General features: G+C 40.5%; 1 protein-coding gene across 1 annotated transcript; it reads right to left on the bottom strand.

The window, feature by feature from the left end:
• Positions 1 to 9,314: 9,314 nt before the first annotated feature.
• LOC122230279 (cytochrome c-like) lies at positions 9,315 to 9,693 on the bottom strand. The gene has a single exon (XM_042956038.1). It carries the CDS (start codon positions 9,597 to 9,599, stop codon positions 9,315 to 9,317), a length of 285 nt encoding a protein of 94 aa, XP_042811972.1. The 5' UTR covers positions 9,600 to 9,693.
• Between the last annotated feature and the right edge of the window lie 2,744 nt (positions 9,694 to 12,437).

Below are 12,437 nucleotides of genomic sequence, written 5' to 3'. Positions count from 1 at the left end.
CTTGAACCCACGAACCGTGAGATCTGAGGCAAAGTCGGACACTCAACTGACTGAGCCACCCAGGTGCCCCAATAATAAATAATATTATTTGTGCCTTATAGAATATGTGTAGTTTCAAAGATAAATATTCTTGAAGTATAAAACAGCACTACAGTTTTGCTACAGCAGAGTGAGAGGGGAAACGTAAGTTTGATGTACGATGCCAGATGCCAAGGGGCAAAATTCCAAGCTCTCTTATAATCCAATTGACACATACAATATTTATTACAGAGCAGTGGGAGTTCATTATTTCATCAATAGGCTGAGAGATAGGAAGATTTGTTTTTCTTTTTGGGTGAACGACTGTTTACAATAACAGAATTCTGTATCAGGTGTGGATCAACCCTTTCTTTTTATAATTCCAGTTAGTGAAATAAACAAGGTGCCAGAACAAGGTGATGAACAGTGTGGCACGAGCATGCCCTTTAAATGGCTTCCAACAGTGGTTTAGCTAGTTGAGACTATAACGCAAACATTAAAAAGGCTACCTTTGTCAGATTTCTTGTTCTTACGTGGCCAGAATTTACAGCAATGGGAAAGGAAAATTAGGGCAGCTAAAAGGGGTGGTCAATTGCTTTTTTTTTAAAGTAGTTTTTTTTTAAGCTTATTTATTTTGAGAGAGAGAGAGAGAGAGAGAGAGCAAGTGCAAACAGGGGAGGAGCAAAGGAGAGAGAGAATCCCAAGCAGCCTCTGCACTGTCAGCGCAGAGCCCGATGCAGAGCCTGAACCCACAAACCATGAGATTGTGACCCGAGCTGAAGTCAAGAACCAAATGCTGAACTGACTGAGCCATCCAGGCACCCCTTTTCAGAGTAGTTTTTAACACTTTTTTCCGTATTACCCGAATAATTTATACTTGACTAGCTGCAACCTTGCCTCCTCCAACGGAAGTAATGTGTACAAATTCAGTGATGCTCTTGTACCTTCAGGATCTCCCGGTAAGCAGGGGTGGTATTTGACTTATCTAACTAGTAGGATAGAGATTCTGACCAATTGGATTGGACCCTGGCTGGGATGCTTTGTCTGCAGGCTGAAGGTAAGGCCTGCCAGATGGCTTCTGTTGAGATAATTTGGGATTTGTGGGGGACTATCCATGGCTAATGGTTTGGAGTATTCATCTCTGGGCCCTCCCACTTTGTGGGAGATGTTTAGATAATTCAGATCTGTGGATTACTCCAAGGTTGCATATCCATTCCTGTATATGTTTTTGTTGTGGGTTTAAAAAGCATGGGCAGCATGGCATGTTGGTAAGAGTTTTGGATTAAATGACCAAAAAAATCTGTATTAATGTAATGTCCCAACTCTGCTACTTAACCAACTGCATGAACACAGATAATACACATGATCTCATGCTTACCTATAGAATGAGGGTACTGGACGAAAACTCCCATCTGTTCCATAGTTCATTTAGACTTAACACTCATGCCTGCTCACAGACCATTAATACAAAAAACAAAACAAAACAAAAAAACCTTGCAGCTTTCTGAATTGTGGAAGTGCATAGTCTCCTCTCAGTGGAAATTTGCAACTGTAATGCATCTTTGCCCCAGAGATGTGACTTTCTCCTACCTTCACGAGGTCCGTATTTTTGGTAGTTGAGTACTATGAAATGAAAAAATGCTGTCGGTGCAGGTACTTAGTGTTCTATTCTGTCTTACAGTCTTCAATATCATGTCACATGAAATTGGCATGGTTTCTTAAATGGAAAACATTGCATACCTGGGCTCCAGTCTATACCTCCGAAGGAGAAATGTCACCCCTGCGGGAAGTTTGGAAGCCACTATGGTGGAGCGAGTTATCTGCTTTATGTGCTGCCAGTCTCACTCTGCAGATTGTAAAAGAGGAATAAGTAGACTAATTTTGTCACTTTCCATGCATCTCTTTCATTACTACAAGGAGGGGTGAGCAAAGACTTCCATTAATGCCTCTGGCTCAGCTGCCGTGCTGGCCATCAATAATCCTCTACCCTGCCCCTTCCTGCCACTGCATTTTATTGAAGGTTAAAAATATCTATTTCCTAAAAATTGTGGCAAGAAGGAAGCATTGTTCCCGCCTTCCTCACATGTGGGTAGGTAGACAGGGTTTGCTTGCCAAATCCAAATCTTTGTGTGGGGTAAATTACTCCTTACGCTGATCATAAAATAAGCATCTGACATTTCCTGCAAATGCTCTATTTCTTCCTACAGAATTAACCTGCCAAAAATATTGTGTTTACAATCTAAATATTTGGATTATAAGCCAAAAGGGTGGGGGAGTCTGTCGTCCTCCATATTTTGCACCGTGATGTGTCCAATAAATGTTAATTATGATAATAATAAATAATCAAAAAATAACATGTTGAGGGGGGAAGTGTGAGGAGTCAGGAATGGTAAATTGCATTAGTTATGAGAATTGTTAACAGGGAAAAATATGAAAAGATGCTGCCTCACTGCCTATCCTGCTGCAGACATTTTCCTAATTTTAGGATCTAGAGACACATGCGAATGTCGTGCAAACTGACTCAAGGGCTCAGGCTGGAATGACAGTCAGAAGGTGTGATGTTTCCTAACGGGCGTTGTGTTTGGTCCAGGGGCAGGTTGAAATCTCAGAGCACCATCCCTGGAATCGGAAGACTTGTGTTCAGATCTGTGCTCCAACAATTCCAAGTGACTTTTCCAAGCCCCTGTCCCTATCTCACCACAGGGCTAGTGAAGGTCTTGTCAGGGCTTTTCTGAGTGTTCGATGAGATCGTGCACGAAAGCACTGGTGCACACTGGACACAGTAAATACTCAAGAAGTGTAACTGTGATGGTGATGATCCCTGGAATCTCCTTCCTTTAATTGGCGGCTGCCCTGGGCCCGACGCAGTGCTCAGGACACAATGCCCTGGGCATGCCTTCTGTCGCGCTTTCCCTCCTGCAGAGGGATGCCTGCTTCTGGCCTGGACCATATGTCTCTTTTTTGGAGATAGCATCAGTTTCAAATATTCTGACCTGTTGTCTCCACAAATCAGTAAAATAACTGAGACATTGCAGTAACTGATAAATAGTAACTGATGTCTTTGAGCAGTAATACAATAAAAATAGATACGACGCAGAAATTGAGTCACTGGCTGAAGGAATTCAGGGATTGATGAGGACACGTGTGCATGCTAGCCCATATTCAGTTCACTTATGCGTATGTATGTGCTGTTTCTTCGTTGTAAAGTTGGGAGAATATCATGCTTCTAAAATCCTGTCGGTTGGGGCTGATGCAAAGGTGACAGAGTGCCATGGTGGGAGGAGAAGGACACGGTGAATTTCCCAAGTACTACTGAAAGTAGTTAGGCCATTTAAAATGAATTCAAAAGAGTGTCAGAGGGTCAGAAGTATTTCCTTTAAAATTTCTATTTTATTTTCACATTAAAATAAATAACGGATGGCCAAAATTCAGTTGGATAAGACATTTTGTAAGAAATCATAAAATCATATCAGATTTAATTTCAGAAACTGTGTCTAGAGTTTTGATTTGAAATTATGGTTAACATAATTGTTCTATGATAATCAAAATTCATGGAGCAGAAGACTTTGTCAATACCGAAGACGTCCAAAGGAAGGTGCAATGTATTTATTTCTGAAATGATGGCCACAGAGCATACATGAGTCATGTTCAAAAGAAGGATAATGGAGCTGCATTCACAAGCCTGTGACTAATTGCAAAAAGCCTTGGAAAGCTGCTTAAAATTCTTTGCTTTGTTGATAGTGGTTTTTTTTTTTTTCATTTAAAAATTATCCTATTTGCAAAACTGTCCCAGGGCACATGCTCAAATTATAATTGTTATTATTTTAAATGATTATCTATTTTGAGAGACAGAGTGTGTGTAAGTGAGTGGGGGAGGGGCAGGGGAGAGGGAGAGAGAGAATCCCAAGTAGGCTGCATGCTCAGTGCAGAGCCTGACATGGGGTTTGATCCCACGGCCATGGGATCATGACCTTAGCCAAAATAAGAGTTGGACGTTTGACTGAGCCACCCAGGTGCTCCTCAAATTATTTAATACATCATTTATATGGCAAATGACCTAGAGTAGCAACTAAATAATATTACGAGCAAATCCTCACTGTAGTATCAACCCACTGCACAAGATTAACTAGAATAAACAGAAGATGCTGAACCTGGAGATCTCCTTCTTGGCTTTGTGTTCATACATGGTGATAAAGGTCAGGTATACTCAGGATTTTGAATTATGACACCCCTCTCAGGGTGGAGATAGAAATTTCACTAATAATGATTGAAAGTAATGATCTTCGCGGGTGCCCGGGTGTCTCAGCTGGTTAAGCATCTGACTTCAGCTCAGGCCATGATATCACAGCTTGTGAGTTTGAGCCCTGCGTCAGGCTCTGTGCTGATAGCTCAGAGCTTGGAGCCTGTTTCAGATTCTTTGTCTCCCTCTCTCTCTGCCTCTCCCTTGCTTGCACTCTGTCTCTCCCTCTGTCAAAAATAAATTAAAACAACATACAAAAAAAAAAAAGAGTAACCATTTTCAGTAGTAACAGAAGGGACTGGCTGGTCTATACATATGTGGTTGTGATTTGGAATCCTGTGAAGGTAGCCAGAGTGCTTTCTTCGGGTGTGTTCATAGTGTAGGACCATGGCATCTGGTAGCTTAACCCACGCTGCCTGCATTTCATCATCCGAAGAACTGTTGTGTTGATAGGAATGTGGCGGGCAGAGGACTGAGAAGGGGGAGACAGGGCTGGTTGCAATGTGAACATTTGGGGGTGTGGGCCGCGTTAGACTGTGGCTGTGTGCAGAACCAACAGGTAAGATACTCTGACTAGTTCCCCTTGTTGTGATTTCATGTTTAAAAATTTTTTTTTAACATTTATTCATTTTTGAGAGACAGAGAGAGACAGAGCATGAGTGGAGAAGGGGCAGAGAGAGGGAGACAGAGAATCCGAAGTAGGCTCCAGGCTCTGAGCTGTCAGCACAGAGCCCGATGTGCGGCTCGAACTCACAAACTGTGAGATCATGACCTAAGCCGAAGTCAGACGCTTAATGGATGCTTAACCCAGGCGCCCCATGTGATTTCATGTTTGACAAGCACTTCCTGACTATAAAAAAGTTGCCTATTTAGGTTTTCAAACAGGAGAATCTGTACCAACAACCAATATTTGGCATGTCTAATTGTCTTGGCAGTTATAGTTCTCAATGTAAACTCATTAACTGCCTAGGTGAGGGAGAGAATGAAGTGACTTATTCTGTGCCAAGGAGAAGCAGAGTGAAAAAGAGGCTTTAGAGGGCTTTGGAATCCCAGGCTTGTTCTATCATGGACCCATATGTACTTCCATTGGCCTCTAGAAGCCTGACAAAGCATAGATACATCTTACATCGTCTGGCTTCTTGTTGTGCACTTATGTAAGTATATGAGCTTGTGCATGTGTGCATGCTGGGAGAGAATCCCCCACCCCTTCTCTCCAGCAGTTGCCCCTTCTCTTCAGGTCTTTTGAAGCAGGCCTAGGCTCCATGGATGGAATACCGTGCAAAAAGTGGCCTATTAAGCCAAGGAGTGGGTCATAGAGTCCAAAGCATGCTTCAAGCATCAATCACTGTGTTCACTTTATGCTGTGATCTAATTCCTGGAAGACCTGGCATCTTCCAGGGGGATTGATTGTAGATCCTAGTTATATTCTTTTATTTTTATTTATTTATTTTTTTAAAGGTTTTTATTTATTTATTTAGAGAGAGCACACGAGTTGGGGATAGGTCAGAAAGAGAGAGGGGGAGAGAGAATTTTAAGCAGGTTCTGTGCTGTCAGCACAGAGCCCTATGTGGGCTCAAACTCACAAACTGTGAGTTAGTGACCTGAGCCGAAATCAAGAGGTAGATGCTTAACTGACTAAGCTATCTAGGCACCCCTAGTTATATTCTTTTAACACAATTACTTACTTATGAGGACAAAATCTATTTTCTTACTGGAACAAAAAGCTATAAACCGAATAAAACCAAAGCCTCCATAGCCACTGCCATTTTAGATCCCAGATCTACAGATTTTGGAGAGTTATTGAACCATAGGCTTTCTAGTTAGAAAGGACCTTTCTAGTTAAAAGGGACCCTTAAAAGGGGCGCTCTACTTCAAATGAGAACAAAAAGAAACACATTTATATCACAACCCAGTTTATACACACATGTATACAGACACATGTACACACACATGTAACTGAAATAAAAACTTAAGGTAGTAACAGTTTGCTTACCACATGGCGTGTGTGCGGATGTTTTCTAATCTATTTTATGAAAAATATTCCTGGCCACTAACCCTCTAAATTGGTTTTACAATCGGTAATGGAGTATGTGTTTATGTGCGCGGGCGAGTGTGTGTGCGTGTGACTTTGCTGCGTTCAACCCTTATCCTCTGCTTGAGTCCCATCTCTTAATTCTTTTCTTCTCCCAATTGTAGGAGCAGTGACCTGATGGGAGTTATCTAGCTTATCTGTCATGGAACTGGGGTGTTATGATGACTCATGCGGGACAAACATTAAGGAAGGAAGGAAGGAAGGAAGGAAGGAAGGCTGGCATGAAAACAGAGAAATGGAGTCAGTGCCCGAGGGCAGAAACCGGTGTGGTCGGCAGTCACGCAGCCTCGGGCAGAGCGAGGAAGAATGTTTTCAGCATCCTCAGAGGTCTTCGATGCTGTCAGTTTTCTGCGTGTCTTTGAGCTCCAATTCTCTCACCCTGGGCACAGCAAGGCCCTCTGAGGGAAACTAATGCTGCTGCCTAAATGTTATGGCTGAAATCATGGTGCGTGTTCACCCCCAGGGTCATATTATTTCTGATTTAATCATAATAATAATAGAAATAGCAGTGATTATAAAAATAATAATAATCTCCATGATTTATTGGGTGATTAGTATGTACTGGCACGTGATGTACTTTATCTTATCAATTTTTGCTCAGATCCTCTTAAGTAGGCCCTATTCTCTCCATTTTACAAAGGAGGCGATAGACGCTTGCAGAGATTTGATGATTGGCCAATGTCACACCACTAGTACGCGGCAAAGCTAGGATTTGAACTTCCATCTGCACGATCCAGCGTGTCTGCTCAACCACAAGACGTTTGTTTTATGGAATTGGCCGGACGACTTTTAGATCTGAGAGAGTGCTTTCCCTAGGGAGTTGTATCTCCCTCTCTTTTCAAAATTCCTGTGTTTTCTGAAACCGATTTATATTATCTTGTTATTCCAGAGACCTGCAGAGAAGCCAGGCGAAAGATAGTAACCTTTCTCTTAAAAAAATGTTTTTTGAAGATAATAGGGAAAGTATAACAATGTCTAAATTGAAAGCACTCATATTTCTATTTGCATGCCACCTGGATACAAGCTAATGTTAATGGGCCCCAAATCCATGCATTGTAAGTGTGTTTGCACTTCTATTTTCAGAAGATATTATTTAAGAAAACTCTTAAGTAAATCAAAGTGTAAACAAAATCTAGCTTTCATATTGTAAAATGCAGAATGGGAAATAAAAACCTAATTGTGAAAGGCAGACATTTATTTACTTAGTACGACATTATAATCACTGTGATTTAGACCAGGGGCTTTACTTAAATGAGAACAAAACCTCGGGAATATAAGTCCAACTCTTTAATTTGCTAATTACATTTCCCGGTGATAGAATGAGGCTTATCATCTGTGTGGGTGGTGTTTTATTATGTTATTTTATTAATATGTGAAGAAGAGGCTATAAAAATGGTGCAATGTTCCTACTTAATACACAGATATTTTAAGCCTGAAGTTAGTAATTATGAATAAAATTAAAATCCATTGCACATTAGTTACAGAAAATAATATACAAACTTAATTATATCTTCTAGGTAGCAGTTAATTCTATTCCATACTATTCATCATTAGAGAAATTAAGTATTTGACAAAGAGGTTAATTTGAAAAAGAAAGATAGATAGTAGAATTAGAGACCTTCAGAGCTGGGTGGAGTATCTTATAGGTACTATAGTTGTTTTATGAATAGGGGAATCCGGGTGGGGAGAGCTTGGGGAAGTGACGCAGTGAGGCAGTGGAAAACCTCCTCGGAGAAACCAGTGTCTCCTTATGTCTAGGCTGGTGAACTCCTCCAGAATTGTTGTTCAACCGATCAATTATCTTGGGCAGACTCTGGATGCTTGAGCAAATGGGCCTCAATAGTAACAATCAAGAGACTGCAAAGCAAACTCACAAACTCACAAGTCCTTCATAATAGAGTCAGGAAAAAAGTACTTTCAGGGCGCCTGAGTGGCTCAGTAGCTTAAGCGTGTCTCTCTCTCTCTCTCTCTTTTTTTTTTTTTACTTAGGACTGTTGTATTTAAATTTTGGCATCAGTCATTAGATCAAGCACATTAGAAAAATCATGATCTGTGATTTTGTTTTTTAATTATCTTAAGCCTTATCACATAATTTACAAATTTGTACTGATGATATATCTCCTCTACTTTAACCCTTCTAATGAGTTAGCAAAAGCACCATTACCAATCATACATATGGTAATTCCACAGTTGTATTTTTGAATAGCTGTTTAGAAGACAATCCTAAATTATAACTTAGTAAAAAAAAGAACACAAGCCAAATCTGTTGCTATAATTTATCACATTGAATTTTAAAAGCATCTGACCTTACAGATCATCTATAAAATGTGAGAAGTGTTAATATTCTTTATTTAATATTATACATAAACCACACTAAAATGCCTTTCATTAAGCAAAAGGCAACATTTTAGATGCGGGGAATTTTAATTAAATTGGTGTAGTTAAGACTAAAAAGATAAAGTGGACATTGCCAGCTTATCTTCAGCCCTTGCCTTTAACAGGCTAACAAACACAACTTGAAACACAGCTGAGTCTTGCTGTTCTGATACAGTGAAGGGATTTCCTCAGTATTTAAATATATTAATATAACCAGTTATATAAATCTAAATATAAAACCGATCTCCTGTAAGTTTAGAGATGGCATTTGCCATCTCTCTGAAAAGCTCAACATCTAATCAACTCCAATCATATTTTTCAAAGGGGAAAACAGTGACAGCACTTGCTGAACCAGAATTACTATCAAAGTTCAAAAAGCAAATCATATTCATTTAACCACAAGCCAATCTTATTTAAATCAGGACTGTCCAAAAGAAATATTCTCTCAGTCATTCATGATCTGAATTCTGGTGTCTGAGATCAATTTAGATATGGTACACATAAAAAAAGTTATGAGACATTTTTGTTTTGTAATAAATAAGGCAACGGCCAACTATTGCTCCTTAGTAGCTTTTTTGAGATAAGCTGTCAAGCTTGTTCTTTCCCCTGCCTTTTAATGCCAGCGAAGATCATTTTTGTTCCAGGGATGTACTTCTTGGGATTCTCCAAATATTCCATCAGTGTCTCCTCTCCCCAGGTGATGCCGTTGTTCTTGTTGGCCTCCGTGTAAGAAAATCCAGGGGCTTGACCTGTCTTTCGCCCAAATAAACCATGGAGATTTGGCCCAGTCTTATGCTTGCCTCCCTTTCCCACAGTATGGCACTGGGCACACTTCTGAACAAAAATCTCCTTGCCCTTCTCAACATCACCCATTTTTAAATCGCTCTTTGGTTGCACATGAAACGAAGGTGCCTGCTCCCAAGCCGGACGTCCAGCTCTTTCAAGCGCCTGACTCTTGATTTTGGCTCAGGTTACGATCTCACGGTTCATGGGATGGAGCCCCACTTGCACTGACAGCGTAGGGCCTGCTTGAGATTTTCTCTCTCCTTTGCTTTCTGCCCCTCCCCCACTCCTGCTTGCTCTGTCTCACAATAATAAACATTAAAAAAAGAAAAAAAATTTCATCAGTGTTTCAGTTTACATGTCCTCTGGCACTACACAAATATATTTAGGGAACCAAGAGGAGTTTCCTATGCAACACTCACAGTAATGCCTGTTAATCCCATGAATTAATGGTGAAAGGATCGCTGACTTCAGGACGGCTTGGCAATAAGCACCATTAAGCACCCAGACTCTTTGTAGTTATGCATACCAGCCTGGAGTAAAAATAAGGTTCTCTCCAGTTGATGACCTTTCCGTGAATAAACAGAATCTCTGACAGTGAGCCACGGCACATGGTTCTCGAGACACATGGGCCACTTGTTTTTGAAATAGAGTGACATGCTGAAAGCCTCAGGGAAAAATAGCACTTAAAACATAAAAACATAGCAATTCCTATTGAGCAATCCATCCCTATTCTCGTTCGGGAGCCGGAACCATATGTGTTAATGGCCTACAACGTGCGCCTGGAGTCATGATAGATGAATATTGAATACAAGTACCTCTGAAAGAAATTAAAGATGAAAATACCAACACAATCTTTGTCCGCCCAAGAAAGGCAACCCTTAAGCCCCCAATGACTTTTTTCTCTTTCCCATAAACACTTCTGAAAAATAGCAACTCTTTATTGAATAGCATTCACTGTGTACCAGGCACTGTGCCTTAAGTGACTTTTTGCAAGAACCCTGTGAGAAAGCCCTCATTCCCTCCATTTTACAGATGGGGGCTTGGAGAGGTTAAATAATCTGCTACAATGTTATGGAGCTGACATATAGACCCAGGTTGTGGAAAAACAAAGTCACTAAACAAATTAAAAGTAGCCTACATGCTATTATTACCCTTTTGAAATAATCAATCTTAACTGAGTTAGTGAGTATTTTCCCTGATATTAGATCACCAGCCTGGTTGGTAGCAGAAGAATTGATGGGCCCTAGAAACCTGATATTAATTCCAAACCCCTTCCTGAGATGAAAAATATTGAGAATCAGACAGCGACCTTTATTTAGCCATTTGAATGAATGTACTGTTATTTTATAATAAAATGTTTATGTGCTTTTTTATATCAGAAATGTGCTTAATTATTTGGTGGTTTTCTGACTCTGGGATGACATAGTGGCTCTTCAGCTGGTTAAGACTGATTATCTCTGGTTTATAACACCAGAGCTTAATTAATTTACATATTCCTTACGGGATTTGGAGAAGAAAATTCTTAAAAGTTAATGGGCTAGTTTTATATTTAGTCAATATATCTTTAGCACAACTCTGGGCAACAACATTTTATGTTATACAGCTTAGCGCAATAATGGTAGTGAAAGAGACGTTGTTGATGGCTTTAACCAAGGTTTACATTCTAGCTCAAAGCTCTTTCTATTTCTTTTTTTTTTTTAATTTTTTAACATTTATTTTTGAGAGAGAGTGTGCATGAGTGAGTGTAAGTGGGGGAGGGACAAGCCAGGGAGACACAGAATCCGAAACAGGCTCCAGACTCTGAGCTGTCAGCACAGTCCGATGTGGTGCTCGAACCCACGAACTGCGAGATCATGACCTGAGCTGAAGTCAGACACTTAACCGACTGAGCCACCCAGGTGCCCCTCTTTCCATTTCTTTATGAGCCTGACCTTCACGAATGGAAGGAGTTTGGAGGCACTGACAAAGGAGAGGTGGAAGGTAGAGACTGGCAAAATAGGTGATTAGAATCTGACTGAAAAGTGGGGCTGTGGTCATTGTCCTGAGTTTCAAATGCCTGCTTTGCCACTTTTTGTAAAGCTATTTAACCTCAAACAACGAGCGCCGTCTATACCACAGCTTCTATACCTGTGAAGCGGGGAATCGCAATACCTACTTATAAGGTTGTTGCAAAGACTAAATGTGCCCAAAGCAGGAGCTCGGTCAATGGTGGCAACTATTGAGAGATGCTGATGTACAAGATTTAGAAACTGGCTTCTCCAAAGTGAGGGCCTGCCCTGGCCTGCCACAGCTCTCTGAAGGTCGGAAGAGGCTGGCCAAGAGCCCACGATTGTTCTTAGGGTGCTCCCCTGCCCCCCTCTTTCCTGAGTTCATCGCTTGGGCTGTACTTACCAGGGTCACAAAGAAATATGATGTGACTTGTAAATCCCATGATTCAGGCACAGGTCTTTCCATTTTTCACATCAACTTGTATTACACTGGGCACACAGTGGCTGCATCATAAATATGTATTGATCTTATTTAACTATAATGTGCAAAGTAGAACTTCTCTTCCCTGACTATGGGTTGGGGATGGTTACAGATAGGTGAGTTCTGCATAGTAGAGAATATAGCATATGGAAAGAGAACAAGGAATGAGTCTTCCCAAGAGCAAGCATGAGAAATAAGATATTCTTACAAACCTCGTGCTGTTTTACCAAGAAAAAAGTGAACCCAGTAAACATCTTATTAACTCAACTAACACTAGTTTGAAACGTGTGGAGATTTGGTGTGAGTTGAACTGTATTATAATTTGGTGACATTTAAGTCTCTCCCAGAGAACCAAGCATTTACCTGCATTTTTGAAGCAATTAATTTTCATATTAAAAATGGCTAATTGAACATAATTTTTACTTCTCTCTCTCTACTTAGCAACACTCAGCTAAG

This window comes from Panthera leo, chromosome C2 (assembly GCF_018350215.1).
Source record: "Panthera leo isolate Ple1 chromosome C2, P.leo_Ple1_pat1.1, whole genome shotgun sequence".
Lineage (NCBI taxonomy): Eukaryota > Metazoa > Chordata > Mammalia > Carnivora > Felidae > Panthera > Panthera leo.
The sequence above is the reverse complement of the archived record's forward strand: the minus strand, read 5'-3'. Positions and strand labels throughout refer to the sequence as shown.

What these genes read in the sequence shown, in the direction of transcription:
- LOC122230279 (XM_042956038.1), bottom strand. Translation starts at nt 9,599, where the DNA reads ATGGGTGATGTTGAGAAGGGCAAGGAGATTTTTGTTCAGAAGTGTGCC.